The 23,557-nt window shown below is 35.8% G+C and overlaps 1 protein-coding gene across 4 annotated transcripts in view; it reads left to right on the top strand.

The window, feature by feature from the left end:
- LOC143638453 (vascular endothelial growth factor receptor kdr-like) overlaps nucleotides 1-23,557 on the top strand; it is a 253,851-nt gene that overhangs the window by 175,668 nt on the left and 54,626 nt on the right. For all 4 annotated transcript variants that reach the window (XM_077106334.1, XM_077106336.1, XM_077106335.1 and 1 more), the window contains 8 exons: nucleotides 4,244-4,379; nucleotides 5,407-5,511; nucleotides 6,662-6,775; nucleotides 7,902-7,990; nucleotides 9,084-9,291; nucleotides 11,005-11,096; nucleotides 12,325-12,447; nucleotides 12,552-12,663. In XM_077106334.1, coding sequence (XP_076962449.1) covers nucleotides 4,244-4,379; nucleotides 5,407-5,511; nucleotides 6,662-6,775; nucleotides 7,902-7,990; nucleotides 9,084-9,291; nucleotides 11,005-11,096; nucleotides 12,325-12,447; nucleotides 12,552-12,663 — 979 coding nt within the window. The remainder of the gene's footprint in view (nucleotides 1-4,243; nucleotides 4,380-5,406; nucleotides 5,512-6,661; nucleotides 6,776-7,901; nucleotides 7,991-9,083; nucleotides 9,292-11,004; nucleotides 11,097-12,324; nucleotides 12,448-12,551; nucleotides 12,664-23,557) is intronic.

Consider the following 23,557-nt stretch of genomic DNA (forward strand, 5'->3'; position numbering starts at 1 on the left):
ATCCTCCATACTCTCTAACTATGATGCTATACCTCACCTTGGCCTAGAGTTTGGGAATCAGCCATCTATGAACTGAGGCTTCTGAAACCAGGAATGATAAATAAACTTTACCTCCCTAAAATTGTTATTTTTAGGTGTTTTGATTATAGCAATGAAAAAGGCTAACTAAAACAATACCTAATATTTAATTATTTTGAAATAAGGAAGAAAATGAAATAAAAGACTGAAAAAGTATGGAGGAAGAAAGAAACAACATAAAATGAGGAGGAAGAGAAGTATGAAAGAGAATGGAGGAGAATAGAGTTAGGAAAGCAGAGAAGAGATAACAAGAATTTATCTAATTAATCAAAGAAATGGGTAAAATTAACCAGAACTCTGGAAAAAAACAAATAGAAAAGACACAACAAAATATTTTTTACAAAATAGTTAATTCAAAAACAATTATTAAAAGATTCAGTTTTCTCCTTGGTGAGTTATTTAAAGTGGAGATACTTTTTTCCATGGCTTCAATTTTAGAATCCCTCCACCATGCAGAAGTTTATGGAATAGTTATCTTACTTTATATTTGTTCTCTGCACTTACCTAAACCAGGCAAACTTGTTAGCAGTGCCTATATGCTGAGCTCTCTCTAGCCCTGCCTGGCAGCAGACTCTTGGGCAACATTTTCCATTTTGGAGCAGACTTTATTCTCAGTATCACTGTGTTTTGGTATCTGGTGTTGGGATTGTAGCTCTGGTCATAGCCACTGTCAAGCACTCTCAAGAGCCTGTGGAATAATCCAACATGCATATCACACCTCATTCCAAAAGCCTCAGTATATATGCTGGGGGGAGTTGAGAGAGATGTGCCCTAATTATGTAATAGAAGATTACCCAGAAACTTCTAATCATGTGGAGTTGGCTAGGCCTGTGTTTGATTGCTACAGGTAGCAGCTTACTACCCAAACCAGACATGACCCACTTTCACTGCCTCTCATCCTTGCTCATTACCTTAAATTTTATACCACGAATTACAAATGAAACTGTAGATATGCATTCTGGCAGCTTCAGCTCCTATTACCCCATAGTGCTTCCCCAAGTCTTTACCATAGTCTCACTTTTGCACACAGATTGACTCATGGCTTGACTATCCATTAATCCAGTGAGAAGTAAAGCATAGGTGGCCATTTGTGAATATACAAATAGAAATCAAACCAACCAGACAAAAAGAAAACAGAAAAAGAAAAACTGCAGTGATTTTGAATCTCCCCTGGACATGATGTAAACCATGTGGATTCTTTAATGACATTCTTTTCCCACTTAAGCTAAATCTGCTTCTAAGTGCCAGGGCCCTCTTCTGAAACATCTAAATTTGTAGTATCTGAGGTTTTTTACTTCTCAGATTGAAGTTTGCTTGACAGTGGAGTCTGCTTTATTAAACTCATTGGGAAATTTTTAGTTCATTGGCGGGGAGCTTTCCTTGCCTGGCACAATCTATAAATTCCCTTTCTATTCTATCAGGATATTCCTGGGTTTCTCCTGATTACTTCCTCTCTAAGTTGCTTTAGGGAACTTTCCAACAGCCTTCCTGCCTCATGCAGCTGCAGAACTGATGCTTTCATTCCACTTGGAAAGCAGCCACCATGCAGTGAGTTCCTCTAATCTGGTATTTTCCTATCTTTTTTTTAAAAGTAGACAATCATTGCTATAAAATTCCCTCTTGGTGCTGTCTTTTCTGCCTCTCACACATTTTGATGTGCTGTGTTTTAGTCTTCCTTTGTTTGGGGGTTTTTAAAAATCTTCCCTCTAGGGATTCTCACTGTTAAAATATACAGAGAAGTATTTACTCTCTTATCTCTTTGTTATCAAGTGTTGTCTGTATTTACTCTCTTATGTCATTGCTGTATTTGCAGAGTATTTTAATTATGTATATTTGGAAGTCCTTTTCTGACATTTCATCTACTGTGCTGTCAAGGGAATCTATTATTGTATCATCTTGGTTTGATTGTAGCACTTTCTTCCCTCATCTTTTTTTTTCATGCCTTCCTTTCTAGCAGTGCAGATCCTGATTGTTTTACCTCTAAATGTAATCTGCTTCATTTCTCTTGTGGCTTTTAAAATTCTCTCCTTATTCTGTATGTTGGGCATCTTCATTATAATGTGTCTTGGTGTGGATCTCTTGTGATTTTGCTCATTCGGCATCCTGTAGGCTTCTAGGATTTGGATTTCTGTTTCATTCTTCAAGTCTGGGAGTTTTCTAATATTATTTCATTGAGCAGATTGCTCATTCCTTTGGATTGGACCTCTATACCTTCCTGTATCCCAATAACTCTTAAATTTGGTCTCTTTATGCTATCCCATATTTCTTGGAAGTTCTGCTCATTGTTTATTATCAGTCTTGCTGAGCTGTATACATTCTTTTCGAGATGATATACTTTGTCTTCGTTATCTGATGTTCTATCTTCTAAGTGTTCTACTCTGCTGGTAATACTCTCATTTGAGTTTTGGTTTATTATTTTCTTCATTTCCAGGATTTCTGGGGTTTTTTGTTTTTTGTTTTTTGTTTTTTTGTATAACCTCTATCTCCCTGTAGAGTTGATCTTTTTCTTTTTGGATTTGTTTATGTAATTCATTGTCAAAGTGATCTTTCATTGTCTGAATTTGCTGTCTAATGTCTTCCTTGAGACTCCGAATCATCTGAAGCATATATATCCTGAAATCTTTGTCTGACATTCCTTCTGCTGCAGATGTTACCTCTTCTAATGTTGAATTGACCTTCATTGTTTATGGTCCTTTCTTTCCTTGTAACTGTTGTGTTAATGTTTTTCCCCTATATATTTATATTACTCTTGTACAGTTCCAAAATCTTTATTTTGTGGAGAAAACAGTTATAAGTTCCCAATATCAATAGTACATCATCTATGCACAAGTTTTCATTATTAATACATTTATAGTTAGACTCTCTGTCTACAGATGTTGGCTTCAATTATTATTTAAAATATAGTAATAACTATATAACTAATAAGTTTCATAAAAGTCATACCATTTCTTATGGCCTATAGAGAACTGAAGGTTACGCATAGGATGTTATGTTAAGGGGGAAAGGAGTGAGGGTATGGGGTTAATCTAACTTAGCAACTTTGGAGGAGAACTCTAATGAATAGACAGCGGTAATTTATGGAAGAATGTATAAATTCAAACTCCTATCTGTATTTAGAAAATTACCCTACGTATAACTAGCAGAAGTTAGGGGGTTGAAAGTGGGGTAGAAGGAGGAAGAAGGAAAAAAATTAACAAGGAAAGAAAGAAAAAGAGAGAGAGGGAGAAAGAAAATAAGAAAAAAAAGGGGAGGGAGGTGGGGCATATGCAATTCCTCTATATTATATTATTCTGGTGATTCAGTTGTTAAAGTCCTATTTAATGCAAAGTTCTTGGTTTCATAAATGTTGAGTTTGAGAGGACCAGAGTGGGAAGGGTAGAGGAGAATGGATGAGAAGAGAGAGAGAGAAGAAGAGAAAGCAAAAAGAAAAAAAAAGAGGTCTCTCAGAACTCTGTTTTCTTTTTTTCCAGTATGTGGAGTTGTCTATTCCTAGCTTGAGTCTCTGCATTGAGGGTGGTCAGGTAGCCAGTGTGAGAGTACTTGAGCTTCCACCTGGAGCCTCCCTACTCTTAGTCTCAGAGATGGAAATCAGGTGCCTGTACAGTTGCTGTTCTGCATTGATAGCTACACCCCCCAAAAGCTTGTGAGAAAAATTTTGAGTTATCACAACTGGGGGTGGGGGAGTTGGAAACCAGGTACCTGATCAGATGCAGAACCGTGCTGGTAGCCACGCCCACTGATTAATGGCGAGTAAGGTTTCCAAAATGGATTCTGTATGTTTCTCGCGTAGGGTGTTTGGTGAGGTGGGGGATGCTGAGGAGACCTTGTGCTTTGTCCAGAGCTCCGTCTGGTGACCCGCAAGCAAAGTCTCTGCATTCTGTTCCACCTTCTATCTGAGCCGAGCGCCCGCGCAGCTCTGCCTTCCTTCTGTGCCCTACATGAGTATTATTCCTTTTATGTTAGGTTTGTTGCAACTGTTTGCCCAAATTGTCAATTTAATTTTAATTGTATTCTTATTGTGCTTTTTCTTATCTTTACTTTTTTGTATATATTTCTTACCATATGAAACTCCTTATGAGGTAAAATGGTGAACTTCAGAAGCCTTATACCACATCAGAAGAGAAATAAAACAGAGTAAGGTGTTTTTCCCCTTTACTTTCTGCAGCCCAGTGTTTCAGAAATCAAAACAAGCTACCTTTCCATCATTGTGGATCCTAGAGAAATGCCCCTTGATCAACAATGTGACAGGCTTCCCTATGATGACAGCAAATGGGAATTTCCTCGGGACCGGTTACAGTTGGGTATGTACCAATTTCTTTCACTAAAATCTAGGTTGCACTTAGATTATTGTATGCAATACTATTCAACCTCATTCATGATTAGTCTAGAAAATTGGATATATTTTTTTCAAATGTGGTGATAGTAAACAAGTCAAAAATTAGAAATTAGGGTAGCAGAATTGTATTGTACATATAGCATGCAACTGAAAGATTTTAGATGTACAATCTAGTTAATCTTAGAGAAGAGAAGTCCTTTGACTTCTGTAAGACATGTTTTTCTCATTTATAAAAGGGAGACATTAGGACTGATGTGTATTTTCTTACATTCCATCACTTTTGTGGGAATTCAGTGTGAGAACATTTGCCAATATGTCTTACAAATTTAAAGTACTTCACAAATGATAGGGATTGGTTTTCATTAGAATCTCTTTAACAAAAATTTCTTGGGCTATAGGAAGCACAGAGTCTTTTCCATAAATAATTGCACTTGAATGACTACAAACTTATATCCAGAATACCAGTAGCTAATGTGATTACTAATGAAGTATATTACTAGGAGACTTACAACGTTTATAAGGTATATAACACTTTTACCTACTGACCTAGTATGTGTCTGTAGGCCATTATGGATCTTCCTCAACCCACAAAGTTCTTTGTCTCCATGGCTGATGTGGTATAACCTTTCATTCGCTTGCTTCATACACACATATTTGCTAGGTATCTACTATTGTTTTACACATTATCCTAGCTGCTGAGTATATAGTTATTAACATGAAAGTCTTCATTGAACTTACATTCTAGTGTGGTAGATTAATAATAGATAGATACAACAATAAATGATAAATAAATATAATATTATCTAGTAGTTAAGTGTTATAGAGGAAAATTGAGGAGGAATACAGCATTATAATTTTACGTAGGGTGGTCTGCAAAACCTCCCTGTGAATGCTTTGTCTTTGGGATGCTGGTATTCGTTACAAGAACTCAAATGTGCACTTCTTTCTGAGGTCTTTCACAATTGCTAATTTTTACTTCTTGTCCCCCTCAGGCAAAATCCTGGGCCATGGTGCCTTTGGTAAAGTGATAGAAGCTTGTGCCTTTGGCATCGACAAAGCTTCAACCTGTAAAACAGTGGCAGTGAAGATGCTAAAAGGTAATATTTCTAATGCTTTGGAAGCCATTGAGGAACATCTATAGGTATACTTTGGGGACAGGTAGAAAACTGTACTGTGAAAGACATGAACTGGAAGTAAAGGAGGTAAATAAATACAGCTTCTACCTTCATGTTCATGAAAAATAGCAGCCACATAAGTATTACCAGTCATTGTGGAAACTTGCATGGTAACCTGTTTATCTCCTTTGCATACAACAACTTAAATGCAGAAGTAATGACCTGATATATATATTTATTTATATAACAATGGAATGCATTACAACTCTCATTACATATATAGAGCTCAATTTTTCATATCTCTGGTTGTATACATAGTATACTCACAGCAATTTGTGTCCTTATACATGTACTTTGGATAATAATGATCATCACATTCAACCATCATTAATTACCCCATGTCCCCTCCATTCCCCTCCTTCCCCTCTGCCCTATCTAGAGTTCCTCTATTCCTCCCATGCTCCTCTTCCCTATCCCACTATGAATTGGCTTCCTTATATCAAAGAAAACATTCAGCATTTGGTTTATGACCTGATATTTTTAATTGCTGGTAACATCAGTATAAGTCCTTAATGGTATTTGGCTACCAGAATCTCAGTGTATCAGTGGAATTATATGGTATCATATATACTTGAATAGAAATCCAAGTGAATTCTCCACTGGTCATGATGCATCAATTATGGTGTGTTTTTAGTCTTGAATGTATAAACATGTGTCTAAACATTTGAATACTATCCAATCTATGCCTCTGATTCCACATGTCCACATAAATCAATATTTAGAACAATCTGGGCCAATTAACTCATTACCTCTTATAGTATAGTAATTGATAAAATGTTTATCACATAAAGGATTATATTCCAAGGGTACCTGTTTCAAAATGAAAAATCAGAAAAGTTATAGAGGCTAATACTGCATAGAGCTCAGAGTAGAGGCAAATTAGGACATGCTACAAAGATATTATTTGTTTAAAATATTGTTTGGAAAGGACAACAAACTAACATCTGAGTGGTTGTGTTCCAGACTTTTCTGCCAGAATTCCTTTACCAGGAAGTTGTATTTCATGTGCTCCACCATTACTCTAGAGACAAAAAAAATCCTTTTGTATGATTATTGTGTTTATCTCAAACAGATTGTGCAACATCCAACGAGTGTAAGGCTTTAATGTCAGAGCTGAAGATCCTCATTCACATTGGTCACCACCTCAATGTGGTCAACTTACTGGGTGCCTGCACTAAGCCTGGAGGTAAGAAGACTTTCATAGCTAGACAGATCTCTTTCCTAGAGGTTATATGCTCAGAAGCAAGGTAGTCTCTGATTTAGATGACTACCTGAATTGCATGTGAGGTTCTTATAACTTATAGACTTATCACACTTCATAGGATCTCCAGAACTCATGTTCTCAGCCCCCTGCTCTAGGGAAGGCTGTACCATATACAAAGAAATTGAGTTTATGTCTAAGATTCCTGCTAGCTCAATATTGTATCTGATCTTGTACAGGATAGTTGGAGAGAATTTGCCAAGGAAATGTGAAAATCTGTTCAAGACATGGTACTTTCTAGACTTCTTGAGTCATCTATCTTAACTTCAGTGTACTTACTACTATAGCCTAGGAGGGTTTCACCCACTTTTTCAACAAGCATATTTCCATGCCCTGTCCATTTACATATTTCTTCTCTACACTAAATCTAAAACATTTTGTTTCTTCCCCTATGACAATTCTACTGCACTGTCCTTTCACTTGCCTTTATTTCAAACAGCATTTTCTAAGCACCCACTGATTTTAGCTAGGGTCTTCCTTAAGGATGTTAGGGGAGAGCGGTGCTGCTGAAATAAATATGAATAAAATACACATCAAGGCAAACACAAATAAACTTGAAAGCCATGAGCAAACTGCAGAAAAATTTAGTCCACTGAGTGAACCTTTTAGAAAAGAATTGTATCAATAAAATGATAGTGGGGTTGGGACAACAATATATAAAGTGGGAAAGGTAATATAATGCCTAAAATATCCAACGAGCTGTGTTCACATTTGCCTTGGTCATTGGAGTGTAAACTGTCCTATTAATTCTTTCATATTTTATGCTGTACATCTTAGGGAACTTCACAGGTAAGCTCAGCAGGATTATTAACCTTATTTTCCCCTATTTGCCAATCTCCCTTTTTCATCTTTCAGCAGCCAGCATGTTTTTGAGGTCAGTCACCATTGTATCCAGCTCAAGTTATCCATCAACTAGTTTACAACTAAAGAGATTTAATGTAATTTTAGGATAGTCCATGTCCAACAGGTTACCAAGGTCAGAGTAGCCCAAGAGTTAGCTACCTTTTACTGTCTTTCATGAAAAGATGACTATAGATATTACTTTTGGCAGGTCCTTTGATGATCATAGTAGAATTCTGCAAATATGGAAACCTAGCTAATTTTCTGAGAGGGAAGAGAGGAGATTTTATTGCTTCCAAGGTAGGTTTCTCCAACTGAACCCCACACTCTATTCAACGTTTTGAATCTTCACTGGAGATTTTATGATGATACATAGAAAGAGGGAGAAGGGGATAGCAGAGGCTGGGGGATTATTAATCAGGAATAATAGTATGTACACTTATGCATCCAATAAAGATTTGAATTAAATTACCTCTAGAATCACTTCCACTGATGTTGCTTTGAAACTGGCACTAAGAATTCTGTCATTAGCTGAAATTATAACTTTTGTGTGTGTAATTCTCTTATATTCTGAGGCCCAAATTGGTGAGGTATGCCAAGATTCCATTATGCCTTTAGGCTTTCATAGACATGCCAGAGCTCTCTATTTCTTTGAAATCTGGGATGAAGCTCTATATTTTGGATAACTTCCACCATTAAGGAAATAGTTAAAGACATATATCTCCTGTTAGCACTTTTTTTTATTGTCCCCAGATATACATGTTGCAACTGTCTTTGTCTTCCCAGAGAAAAGCTGGTTGTCTCTGCTTCACTAAGTACTGCAAAGTGTTGTACGTGATCATTATGTTGTGATTTATTTTGAAATTTTTTTATATTGGGTATTAATTAATAAAATAACTTCTAGAATCCATCCAACTGATTGGGAACTCTGAACTTAGCTAGCAATTTATTATTTCACCAATGAGTTCCACCTCAGTCTATCTTTAGCAAATGGAAAGGAAGTAATCATAATTTCAAAACAGAGCTGGCTCCCTTCTATTTGCCCAATTTCTGAGCATAGGAAAATAATAATTTGACACCCTTTGAACTACCGCTGGTTATGAGATATCCTTGTCCTATGCAGGCCTGCTGAATTCCATGGCAAGGTAACACACTCAGATGGTCAACTCTCAGCAATTTCCTCCCACTAAGGATAAACTAGCTGGCATTTTGATATAGGTAATAGAATTTTAGATTAGCAGTCATCACTCTCAGCTTTGCTCTCAAATTATGTGAACTCACAGAACTCTCTTATACTTCTCTGGTTCTCAGCTTCTCTAATGAAAATAGAATAAATTGAATTGGATGATTCATAAGTTCTCTTCAAACACTGATGATCTGTTTAAATTCTCAGTCCCAGCTTAATATGGGAAAAAAGGTGAAGACTATTCATGATTCTGACAGTGATGTCACTCAGCTAACTAAGAATCATCTGCAGAATGTGGCTAGCACAGGAAGTTCCATTAGTTCTGGTTTTATAGAAGACAAGAGTTACAGTGAATCTGATGAGGAGGAAGAAGCTAGCTGCTACCTTCTGGGGGCCACAACAACCCACCATGTAGGTAAGTACAAGTAGACCCTTTCCTTCTGGCAAAACCTCAAGGCTAATGAGGGTATGAAGTAAGGAGTCAGTGGGCAAATGAGGCCTAATCAGCAAGCCCAGGCAAGGTTAAATAGTGGAACTCCAGAAAATCCCATACCATTTTCTGTAGCCATTTCTATCTAGCATGGAGGACTTTTGCTGTATGCTGAACTTGCACTTAAATTAGCAATCAGAAGTATCTTATAATGATGATATCCCATAATGTTTTAGACATGTACAGTTTCCAAATCATTTTTGCATGAAGGTTTTCCTCCATCTTTCCCATGACATGGTTAGAGGTGCTTATTCTCATAATAGAGGAGTACTATTACTCAAAGTAGGATGATATAAAAAATATTAACCTATATTAACTCCATCTCAAACTGTATAATATATACTTAATTATTAACAAATAATGTGGATGACTTTACAAAATATTAGTGTGTAAAACACAACATATGATTAATAGACATTAAGATATTTTCTAAAATAGAGACTAATATAAATAGATACCTAGTGTATCCATGGGCTGGGATGTACCCTTTATTTGCTGAATCATGGAAAAGTTTGGACAGGAAAGAAGTAACTGGAGTGTTGGAGTAACTTGGGTATCTTGGGATATAGCTGTTTCCAGGAAATGTGAAAATATTTCAAGAATAAGCAACCATTAGAGCTGTACAAATATATAATAGATTTTCCAAAATGGAATAAATAAATATTTATAAAAAACAAATTGAACTCAGGCATCCCACCTATTCTTATTTTACCCAACATTCCAGTCAAAACTGTCAGACTTAGGCATTGACCTTGAGTGACATTACTCTTGTTCTACCTGAGGTTTCTGCCTATTACGTTAAGTGCTACTAATGATCTTCCCAAGGTGGTTGTGCCCTTACCCATCCTATATTCTTTTATTGTCCTGTTGGTCAGAAATAGACCTTCATGTGTAGTATCTGTCTGGCTTATAGAAATGAAGTAATTTTCACTTTCTTGAGAATCCTTTGATCTGTGTCTTATTACCTTGAAGAAGCCACATCTCTTTTATAGGTCTCAGTTTACCTTCCTGTGAAATGATGGAAGGAATTGGTCTAGAATCATTATAAAGGACCTTCTAATTATATTTTGGGGATGGCATAACATCAGGAAGAGCAGAAGAAATTTCTTTGAACTTTATATGTTTTGAGAAAAATGAAGAGAAGGGTAAACAAGCAATAAATAGGGAATATACATGACAAGTAAACATTCTGATTATAAAAATCCAGTCCTGTTGTCACCATTAATCATGGATATTTACTGGGGATTCCCAAACTTTGCCTCTAAAAATCATCTACATTCTCTTGTACTCAGAAGAGGCAAGGGAATATCAATAAACCACTTATTATTTTTTGAAAGACAGACCTGTCTTTCAAAGAACTTTCAACACAACATTCAAGGTATGAGCTATTAAATCAACAGAGACACAATTTTAGATTCTTTTCCTTCACAAGGATTTGAATCAATTACTTAAAAATGCACACATTATCCTAGTGGAGTAAGTCATACCAAGGCCTGTTGTCAAAAAATTGTCCCTTGTTCTCTATGGTTTCATGGAAATAAGGTGTCTTTCCTCTACCTTATGATTACCTATCCAGGATTATGGGACATTCTTCAACTCTTGGCCATCTATAATATTCTCTGTTCTTTCTATTCTCAGATGACCTCTTCAAGCATCCCCTTACCTTAGAGGACCTCATCTGCTATAGCTTCCAAGTAGCCAAAGGAATGGAGTTCCTTGCTTCCAGAAAAGTGAGCATTCATTATTCTTCTTCCTTCACTTCCATTGATTGGAGATGCAAGGAAGATGGATTATAATGACCACAGTGTCCGTGGTAGCTGTTTTTCTTTTTTAATAGTCTTACCTTATACTTGTGTTCCAATTTTCTCTCTCCAATTAGTCTTTGAAAAATATGCATACATGCATTCACCTTTGAGACAGCTACTCACCTGCCTTCCTACAGTTTTGGGGGACTTACTTTTCAAACTAATTTAGAAGGTGGCTAGATTAGGATTATTTAGACCTGTTAATTACGCACATTATTTTATACTGAAAATGAATTTATTCAGCAAATATGTGGTGATTGTCTGTAATGTTCTTTCTGCTAAAATCTGAGATACATACATGAAAGATTCAGTTCTCCTTCCTCAGAAACCAATAAGAAAGACATACTACATATAACAGGATATTGTCTAGGATAGAAATATGAAATAAATGCTTTGTGATTACATAGGAGTAGTCCTGGAGAATCTGGGAAGGTTTCTAAGAGAAAGTTATATTTCAGCAGTATAATAAAGAAATGAAAAGTTTAAGGTATATAGGATTCAAGGAGGTAAATGTGGCAGGAGGAACATGTAGCTGAATACAAAGCTTGGCATAGACTGTAAAAGATTCTGAATGCCATGCCAAGGAATATGAACTTAAATGGTTTCCAGTTACTGTAAAATAAAAAGCTTCTAAACAGGCATTTTACATGATTAGATTTGTTTCTTAGGAATTAAATTTTGATAGCTAGAATGGGTGATGGACTAGTCCATGTGGCTAGAATGAAAGCAGAGAGAACAGTTAAGTAACCATTGATGTTGTTCAAATGAGAGAAAATAAGATCTATGGTAATTCAGGGCACTAACAGTGAAATACAGTAGGAGGGAATGGACCTTTTCTAAGGGAAGATAGTCAACGAGAGTCCAAAGAACAAAATATGTAAGAGTTAAACAGGTGTTATCATTCTATAGATTCTGCCTACCCTGCCAATTTCCAAATGGATCAACTTATCTGTGTAAGGTACTTTGTTTTCTGGGGCTGGGCACCTCTGTGAAACTTCCTTTTTCTCGTTTCCCATTCGTTTTCAACTCCATGCTCAATTTCCACTTCTTCTTTTCTTTTTCTTTTTTTTTTTTTTTTTGGTTGAAAGTCTTTTAATCTGTACCATCCTAGGGCCCCAAAACTCTAAGAGCCACCTTCTTCTTTTTTCTTTAGTGCATTCATCGAGACTTGGCTGCTAGGAACATCCTTCTAGCTGATAACAATGTTGTAAAGATCTGTGACTTTGGTTTGGCCAGAGACATCTACAAAGACCCTGACTATGTCTGGAAAGGAGATGTAAGTTCAAAGTTCCCTGGCACAAACACCAGACAACTACTTTTGCCTCTAATGCGGTTACAGTCTCTATTCTGAGGGTTTTCTTCTATCTTGTTTTTTTTTAGGCAAAACTCCCACTTAAGTGGATGGCACCTGAAGCCATTTTTGACAAGGTGTATACAACCCAGAGTGATGTGTGGTCCTTTGGAGTTCTACTTTGGGAAATTTTTTCTCTGGGTATGTGAGTTTGTTTCTGATCAACCCTTTTCATATGTAGTTAGGGCTGTTGCTGCAACAGAGCACTTACAGACCAGTTAGCATTGAACACAGTCTCAAAGTTTAAAAAATCTAACACTATGGATACAATGAAATCATGCTGAAAAATCTTGCTACCAAGAACCAATAAAAACTGTCTCATAATTTTATTGTATATTAATTTGTTCAGTAAGTACTTATTGAAAATTTTCTACATGCCAGGCATTTTAAGTGCTGGGGACCCAGTAGTAAACAAAGAAGATGACAGTTCCTGAAACTATGGAACTTACATTCTCATTAGAAGAGACTGACAATAAGAAATTAATAAGTAAAATATGGAAAATATTCAATGATATTAGCTACTGTGATATAAAATTGAAATAAAATTGAAAGCTGGGAAGTAAGATAGGAATATTGGGATTGGGCAAAATGGGATAAAGTTCTAAATCCTTTAAATAAGGTAGGCTTCACAGGAATGTAAATATTTCAGCATAGCCCGGAAGAACTCATGGGATAACCTGTAAAACTGTGGAGGAAAAGTAATTCTGTGGAAGAGAAATATCATATGTAAAGATTCTGAGTTTAGAGTGTTCCCAGTGGGTTGAAGGGTCAAGCAGGAGATATTATGAATGAGCAAAGTGAGAATACTATAGTGTGATGTGACATTAGGGAGAGAAGGGTGGATGTAGATCAGACAGTGTTTTGATTGCAAAAAGATGTTAAGTAAATTTTCAAAGATTTCACAAAGTCCCAGGACTGATTCCAACCTATCTGACTCCCAAGCTCTCATAGATACTGACAGTCTTGCCCATAATGTAAATGGTAAAACTAACATTAAAACCAGGCTTCCTGACTTCTGGTCCTACATTCTTAATAGTAGGAATAAAAACTTAAGGTGCACAGCATAGAAATGACCAAATACAAGGCTTTTAAGAAAGATAGCTTTCTATCTGTTTGTTTTATGCCTTGCAAAAGATTATTCTCTTCTCATGACTCTAAATCATTATTCTTTCTATGATGCAGGGGAATTTTTATTAAAATCACCCAGGCATGTCTTTTAGAAAACCAAGTGAATCTAACTTACAAAGTAGATATTTAACTCAGAATTTGTGTTATTAAATATAGAGAAGTATTCATGGCTTTGACTGTTGAGATTTAATATAATGAAAGATGTTTATGTTGTTTATCAGAGGCTGCTTTTGTGATTATACAGGATGTCTGGTCTCTTGGTCTAGACACTTTTTCGTTTTTTTCCTTTTTTATTTTTTAGTACCAGGATTGACCCCAGGGGTTAATCACTGAACCATATCTCCAGCTCATTTTTATTTTTTATTTTGAGACAGGGTCTCATTAAGTTCCTTAGGGCCTTGCTGCATTGCTGAGACTGGTTTCTACTTGAGAACCTCTTGTCCCAGCCTCTGAGCCATGGGGATTACAAGAATGCACCACCATGCCTGGCTTTGTCTAGACTCTTGAGGTGTTTTAGAGGCAAGAGAATAAAATATGTTTGATGAACAGGAAAAAGACACAATTTAATATTTATCTAAAACACATGGTGATCAAAAATAAAGAAGTACGCTGGGACAGAAAATAAACCATTATTCTTATTGGCTTATCTCTGTGACATGAAGTTTTACTTTTGGGCTGTCAAGAATCTATTTTTCCTCTGTATATTAGGCATTTTGTTTATAAAGTATCATGGAGAAATTGTTTATTTTTTAATTTTTTAATATTATCTATTTTTGTTTCTGAAAGCCTTCAGTATGTGGATGTCTGTCAAATTCCTGAGGTTTGGAAAATTTTCTTATACTCTTTCACTGGAAAGTGTATCTAAGCCCTTAGCTTATATCTAGAACCCTGTTTAATTCATATGATTCCTAGGTTTTCTTCTTTTAAAGTTGTCCCATAATTCCTGAAATTCTGATCATGGTTTCTTTTTGTCTTTATTGCTGATTGAGTTTTCAAGATCACATACCTTGTCTTAAAAAGCCTAAAAATCTACCCGCTATGTGGTCTTATCTATTAGTGGTATTTTATATTAATTTTTTTAAATGGTGTATTGAATCTTTCACTTTTAGGATTTTTTTTCAGAATCTCTTTTTATTGAAGTAAACTTTTACTTAATGTATAATCTCTCTCAGTTCATTCCTCAGATTTCTTTTAGTTCACTCTTCATTTTAACCCTCAACTTTTTGAATTATTTTCTTTTATTTCATCCATTTTAATATGTGGATTCATCTATTGGTTTATTGCCAAATTTTGAATCATCTTCTTTCCTTGATTTCTCATGTTTCCTGTATTTCTATATTGAGAATTGCATGTCTGCTGAAATGGATCTCTTTCCCACTGTTGTCTGAAGAACCCTTTTATTTTATTTTAATTTATTATATTTTTTTTTTTGGTTCTTTTTAGTTATAAATGACAGTAAATTGTCTTTGATAGGATACTTTCACTTTGCTATGTGTCTTGAGAGAGTGGTAAAACTTTGTGTCAAAGAACCCAGTCAATGTGTTCAGTGTGCTTTGATCAACTTCATCCACCCATTTTGAGGGGAGATGATGATCACATTTAAAAGTAAATCTTGAGTTCAAACAATATATTAATAAGTAATTAAATTTATTAAAAACATTTTCTACAATTCTATAATGATTAATTTGAATTGTCAATGTGATTGGATTAAGAGATGCCAAAGATTAAGAGGCTTCCAAGCGGGCTGGGGATATAGCTCAGTTGGTAGAGTACTTGTCTTGCTTGCACAAGGCCCTAGGTTCAATTTCCAGCACCACACACACACACACACACACACACACACAAAGAGTCTTCTGGGCATGTAAATGAGGGTGTGTTTAGGAATGATTTGTATGTGGGATAGGGAACTGAATTGGAGCTCCTCCCTAAGTGTGGGTAGCACTGTCCAATAGGATGATGGCTTAGATGGAATGAAAGTTGGAGGAAGAATGAAGCAGCACCAGATTTAAGTTGGATTCTTCTTGAATGAGTTCTCATTTGCTGATTAGATCACCTCAGGATATCAGACTCACTCCTTCCCTCTTCCAAAGCCGGTGATTCTCCAAGGACTTTCCAAAAGCCTTTGGTCTCAGGCTAAGGTAGCATTGTTTATCCCTCTTGTTCTGAGGTGTCAGTGTCTTGGACTATGCAGCTACTAGATCTTGCATCTCTGCAGCTTACAGACAGCCATTGCAGACTATTGAGTTTCTGGTTGTGTAAGCCAATCTAATAATTCCCTATTTTACAATTATACTTCCAACTGATTCTGTTCCTCTAGGGAACCCTAACTAATACAGAAATTGGTACCAGGAGTGGGCTCATATCTGTGAATATACAGACCATGTGGTTCATAAGAATCTGGAACTCTTTGGAATTGGTGGGAGGAATTTTTAGATGTATAGAAGTGCAAGCTGGAAATGCTTTATATTGTTGGAAACAGAGATTAATACCTGATTCTGGTGGGATCTCAGAAGACCAGAATGCCAAAAGGACTGTGGACAATGAAGGTTGAGAAAAGGAGGACTGTATTGGAATTTGGATTAGAGGCCATTTGTGTTATGTTATGGCTGAGAAGTTGTCTGCATTTTGCCCTTGTCCTGAGAATTTCTGTGAAGCTGATTTTAAAAGTGATGAACGTCTTAATCTGGCAGAAGAAATCTCTAGGCTGCATAGCATTTGGGTGGTGGCGTGGATATTTCTGGCAGCTTTTAGCCAAATTTGTTGTGATAGTCAGAAGCAGAAAGCAGCGCAGAAAGATTTGAAAATCTTGGACTTGAAATGCAGGAATAAAACTGGGGCCAAGGAAGTTGCAGTTTTCAAAGACATTACCACCTCTAAGAAATGCTAAAAACTTTGCCCAAAGATAATGAGAAAGATGGCTTGAAGGAATCTCAGGAGCTGGCAAGACTATACCCATCTCAGATTCAAGAAAGTAAAAGTAAAAATTTTCTTGAGAATGGACCAATTGGGTACCCTTCTTGCACAAGGGAGACTAGGAAGTTTTTACAACATGCTCAGCCACCCAGGAACTCAGGGATTGCTGCAGCCAGTGTCCCTGAAGGCTTAGACTTTTAGTCCCAGCAGTGAAAAAGCTGATTAAAACAATTCCAATAGTTCTGAAGTGGGAAATGGTTGTAGTATCAAGGCAGACCTTGGTATCAACCATGTAGTGCTGGTTCTGCAGGAATGCATTGTATTAGTGTTATGGGGTAATGGAGGCTTCCACCAGGATTTCTAAGGAAGACCTGGGAGGCCAGGCAAGTTGTAGCAGTGTTGGATTCCCTTCTGGTAGCTCTTGAGAGGGAAAAGCATGGAGATGTGAAGAGAAAGTCAAAGCTGCAGTGGAGATCCCTGAGATTAAGAAATACTAGTAACAGGGGACATCATCATAGGAAAGCTGCAAGAATTGAGTAGAGACAAGCCATCAGAAAGGCCACTTGGGCTGCAACCAACAAGGCCAAGAGGGGGCATCTGCACAAGCTCTTTATAGAGAACATCATAATGTCTTGTGCTCCAGATGCCAGATACAGAACTACAGGACTTGTTTGCCCAGCTGGATTTTAGTTGTGCTTTGGTCCTATCCATTTTTTTCTATGTCCCCGTTTTTCTGAGTGGAAATATTTACTGGGTATAATTATATATTAGATATTGTAAACTGTTTTTTTTAATTTTATAGGAGCTCACATTACAAGATTGCTTTAAGCCTCAGAGAAGACTTTGGCCTTGAACTTTGAGTAATTTTGGAAGTGTTGAAACAATGGGGACTCTTGGGAATGGACTAAATGTATTTTGGATTGTCAGAAGAGTGTGACCTTTAGGGGGACAATGGTAGAATGTTGTTTTGGATGTGAGGTGTCCCCCAAAATTTCATATGTGAGACAATAGAAGAAGATTCAGAGAAGAAATGATTATAAGAGCCTTAATGCAATCAGTGAATTTATCACCTGACAGGATTAGTTGAGTGGTAAATGAAGGCTGATGGGATGTGGCTGGTGGCAACACCCATGTCAATCCAGAAAGATTGGGGTTGTGACTTTTGAGTACGTATTTGTATATGGCAAGTGGAGTCTCTCATTCTCTGCTTTCTGATCATGATGTGAGCTGCTTCCCTCTGCCATATTCTTCCACCATGTTGTTATGCCTCACTTGGATATCTGAGGAATGAAGCCAGCTGTCAATGGACTGAGATCTCTGAAACTGTGAGCCCTCAAATAAACTTTTCCTCCTCTACAATTGATTTGGTTGGACTTTTACTCCCAGCAGTGAAAAAGCTGACTAAAACAATGCCAAGAGTTCTGAAGTGGGAAATAATTGTAGTAACAAAATAGGCTAAAGCATAGTATTTAAACTTTGAATTGATATTGTACTACATAGAGCATGAAAATAAAAGAAAAAACAGAATGAAAAAATATTAGGAGAGAGATAAGAGAGAAAATAGAAGAAAAAGAAGTAGAGGTTAAAACTGAATATATGGAAATGAAAAAGAAGAAAATATATAATGTCTATATCCAATGAACATATTATTTCAAATAACCAAACAGTCACCCCAAAAGAAGATAAAAGAAAAAGCAGACAAAGCAAGAATACAAGAGCAAAATAACACAAATAACATGTAAAATGAAAACAAAAAAGATAAAATAATCCTAAATAACAAAATGAACAAACAAAAATATATGCACAAAAGAAAACATGAGGGAGGAAGCACATGGAGAGAGACAAAAGTAGGAAAATAATGCAAGGGAAAAGTGAGGCAGAGATTATAGAAATAATAAAAAGAAAAACATAGAATGAATAAGTCCAATTAATATACCCCAATATTTTATATTAATTTAACTAAAAAGTGAAGCATAATGGCTCCTTCATGCCATGTGGGAGGCTGGATCAGGAGGATCATAGGATAGAGGGTCATCTTGGCAATCCAGAAAGATCCTGTCTCAAAATTAAAACCAAGTTGGGCTAAGGAAGTTAAGTACCCAGATCCATGACAAAATAAAACACAACAAACAATAACAAACACACAAAACAAAACCAAAACAAACAAAAATAGCAAGGTTGAAGAGAAGATAGACAAAGGAGGAAATATTATGGAGAAAGAAAAAGGTGGGGGACAGCAGAATCAAAGGAGAGTCCTGCAAATACTTCCAGTTAACAAATTATAGCATTAAAGATAAAATAGCATAAAAGTAGATTAAGGAATACAATATCAAAATTATGGAGAAATACCTCCAATCTACATATAATTTTATACAGTGAAATAAGAACTGATAAAATGAAAGATTCAAATATTAGTTTTATTGATATATCTGAGATGGAGGGAAGTTTTAGTGGGCCTTGCTATTTTGTATTACATTGGATATTGGGAGATAGACTACATATACTCAGGCCTCAACAGCATAACTTCTTAGTGTCTGTAGGTATAAAAACAGCAACTTCATCAGCTCTCTCAGCTATATATTTATTATTTGACCTTTCTAGATCAGTCTTTTGCTGCAAATGCTTCCCAACATTCTGGGTCTTGAGCCTGTCCAAGTTTATCTTCCTTCACCTGCCAGCTTCTGGCTAGATCCTGTGTAGTTTCAGTGTTTCTATGGCATTCCTGGGTACCTAAAATCTCTTATAAGTGTTTTGTATAACCACCCAAATGTATTCAACTCTGTCACCTGTTCTCCCCAACCCCCAATATCCTGCTAAAGCAGTAGCTTTGTATTCTGGTGAAACGACTTGTCTTGAGGGCTAACCACATATGTCTCCCCAAACCTTCTCAGGGACAGTCAGGCCGAGTTGAAATCTTTGCAACTGGGGTGGGTACCCTGCCCTCAGAAAGATTTGTAGATATGTTAAATACTTTTCATTTTTAATTGAACAGTAATTTTATCATGTAACTGCACCCATCTGTCTCAACATAAATTGAGACAGTAGCTGGAATTACAGATATGCAACTTTAGTCCTGGTAAATCAACATACATGGTTAATTGAAATTGACAAGAGTGTTAGAATACATAATGGAGAAAGGATAGTTTTTTTTTTCAATAAATAATGTTGGGAAAACAACCACTTGTGTAAAAATGACATTCAACACTTAAATCAACTCAGTGTTCCATATTTTCTTTATTCATTTATCTGGGTGATATATAACTTGGATATTATGATGCTGGTATGGGCAAATATTTTTTGTATATTACCCCAAAATCATAGGAAACAAAAAACAAAATCAGGCAAATATGATTACATCAAAGTAAAAAGCTGTACTGCCAAGAAAAAAATGAACACAGTGAAAAGACAAATAGAATGCGAGAAAATATTTTCAAAATATACATAAGATAAATGGTTAGTATACACACTTTATGAAGAACTAAAATTAATAGAAAGAAAAGATAACATTTTTAAATGGAAGAAGTCTTGATATTAATTTCTCAACATAAATGTGAATGGTAAACAGGTATTTTAATAAATGCTTTTCCTCACTAACCGTCAAGGAAATGGAAACTCAAAGTACATTGAGTTGCCACTTCACTCCTGTAAGGATAGCTATTTTCAAAAAAACAATAGGTGACTCATTGGTGAGGTTATACTATTGGTGGAAATGTAAATTATTTTTTAAATATTTTGTATAATGAAGTGCTAATATGCAAAATAGTCTGAAGGTTCCTGAAAAAAAGCTTAAAAATAGAACTGCCATATGATTCAGCCATCTACTTCTGGGAATATAGTAGAAGAAAATCAGTATGTTGAAGATATTTTCACACTCCTATGTTTATTATAATATTATAATAACTGAGATATGTAATACAGTATGTGTGTATGGATGTATATGCACAGAGAAAATAAAATATTATCCAGCCTTTAAAAATAAAATCCAGCCATTTGTAATTACAGGGATGAAATTGGATGACATGACACTAAATGAAAGAAGACTGTCAGAAAACTTATGCATGATCTCACTTATATGTATATTCTAAAAAAGTCAGTTTTATAAAAGCAGAGAGTATAATGTTGGTGTGTGGTTACTGAAGAGATGTTTATCTAATGCTAAAAAATCTCAATGATATTTAGTAAGGAAGAACATTGATTACAATATCTGTTTGACATTAATATGTATTGTGTTGGGAAATTAATATTCTAGAAATATTTTGTATTGTGTGGGCTATAGTTATAATAACTTACTTTTATTTTAAAATGCCTAAGAAACTGTATACTAAACATTCCACTAACAAAAAAAAGATAGTTTGTTATGGTTTGGATATAAGGTATCCACTAATAAACTCATGTTATAGTCAATGAAGGAATGTTCAGAGGTGAAATAATTAGATTATGAGAGCTATAACCTATTCAGTGGATACATTCAAATGATGGATAAGTTCAAAAGATTACTGCACTGGGTGGTAACTATAGGCAGATGGGACATGGCTAGAGGAAATAGGTTTCTAGAGGTATAGTATTGGGAGTTATATCTTGTCCCCTGGCTTTACCTCTCTACTTCCTGGCTACCTTCATGTGAGCAGCATTCTTCTGCCTGCCCTGCTACCAGGATGTTCTGCCTCACCTTATTCCTAGAACAATGGAATCAGCCAACCACGCACTGAACCTCTGAAACAAAGTTGTCCTATCAGATACTTTAGTCACAGTGACAAAAAGCTGACTAACTTATAGGTTAATGTTTATGTTTATTAGTGTAATTTAATCATTTCATAATATATATTTATCAAAATATCACATTGAAGAGTATGAATATATTAATTTCTGAATTTTCACTTGTATCCTTAAATAAATTGTCCAAACCCCATTTTGTGACTTACACTTTTAAATTATATTACATAAGATATTCACTGACTATAGCTGAGATTTTAAAATATAGCAAAAATGAATTGTTTTGAAGGGTCAAGTATCTGTTGGCTGCTGTCTTATATTTAAATTTACATGATAAGTAAAAACCACTTATACTATGATTAATTTTATCATCCCTTTAAGTTAAAATAGAGCCTTGTATTTCCATTGCATTCCACAGAGCAAGACAATTTACAAAAATTTGATGTAAGTTATCACATCCCAATATATTTTCTCACTGACTCACAAGTTGTTGTTGGACCTCAGTTCCCTAGCTTTCTTAGTATATCTGTTCTCTAGCCTTGCAGGAGGAAACATGAGTATTTCCTAAGGTATTATCTTTGTCCATGTGCCAATTAAAAATTTGGAGCTTTTAACCGGCACTTCTCTCCAAAGAACAGTTTTTCCTAGAATATTTAGGGAATTTGAGTTTTGGGGGGGCCTGTTTCTGAAGTCATTAGAACTATATTCTCTGTCATTCCAGTTCTCTTTTACTTTAATCTGTCTCCTAGATTCTTTCTCCTAGATCTACCATCAAATATGCAAAGGCTTATATGGGAAATAAAGTGATGCAAGAACCATCAGTGCTGCCCTATATACTTTAATGGTGAATATGGTTTACCTTTCTGCTTCTGGAATAGCAGAAATAGCAGAGAACTTGTATTGATCCTAGAAGGATAACAGGCCCATAGGTGGGCTCTCCTTTGAGCATCTGGTATATTCAATCTCATTGTAGATCTCAGAGTAGCAGAAAGACATACATAAAACTTCCAATTTGACACTAAGCAGTATTTATGCTGTAGTTGTACCTCATGGCTGAACTTGTATCCACTGGCTGAAAAAACACCTTAAGCAATATCAAGTGACAAGGGTTGACGCCAACAGAAGGCATGTAGGCCCTCTTTTGAGTAGGTAGGCTTACAAAATAACCACAACATCTTTGGCCCACAAAAGATACTAACAATTTTTATGTCCATGGGTTTTGAGAAATAATAGTTAAATTTATAACTATTAATGTTATTTTACTTGATATAGTCTTCATTCAAAAGCCAAGCACAGTGATTAACATAATGAAAGTCCAGGCAATAGGTTTTACATATGAAATGTCACTTTTGATGGTAACTGCTAAGATTCAAACATCAGAATAAAGTAGAATATTGTTTCTATGTGTTTACTGTTCATTTAACATCATCATTTGTCATGTATTTATTTAAAAATAGGATAAAGAAATGTATACTTATTAAATACTTTAGAAGTTTATTTCATTAGATTTATAATTTAATTCAACAAACATTTGCTGTGTGACTTTCACATTAAAATCACTGTAGGATAAGACTATCCCTTATCCTCTAGGACTTACAGGTAATTTGGAAAAAATACAGCCAATTAATTCTGTGACAAGACCTATTGTTGAGAGCCACAGCCGAAGGGGCCCCAGCAAACTTCCCAGCCAATCGGCCTCAAGAGCAGGAGGAATGGGGGAGGTTGAGAGGCTTGTGGGAAGCCGGTGGTGGCAGTTGGGCTCTGAGGGAATTCCTGAAGAGCTGTGTGGTGCGGTGTGTGTGTTCTAAAAATAAAGTTCGTTTCTTTTGACAAGTGCTCCTGAGTTGTGCCAAGTCAGACTGCGGCACCCTATAATAGAGATTTCGGTACAATGTAAAAGAAAATATGGAGGATGAGGTGAGTTTCTACTTCTTGAGGAAAAATGACATCTGAAAACTCTCTTAAAGAATAAGCAAGTTGCCTGCGGTTGTGGCTCATTGGTAGAGCCACAACCATGTGTGAGGCACTGGGTTTGATCTTTACCACCACATAAATAAATAAAGTAAAAAAAAAACTATTGACAACTAAAAAATAAATAAGTAAATAAAAGAATGAACAAGTAGAATTAGACGTTTAAGGATACGAAGATACATATGAAGTTTGGAGGAATCCTTTCTGGGAAAGGTAAAGATTAAAGAAATTAAAGAATTTAAGGAGACAGTGTAAGTTAAAGCACAAAGTAGAATGGTAGTTAGGTGATTTTTGTTGTTGTTGTTGTTTA

This window comes from Callospermophilus lateralis, chromosome X, assembly GCF_048772815.1.
Source record: "Callospermophilus lateralis isolate mCalLat2 chromosome X, mCalLat2.hap1, whole genome shotgun sequence".
NCBI lineage: Eukaryota > Metazoa > Chordata > Mammalia > Rodentia > Sciuridae > Callospermophilus > Callospermophilus lateralis.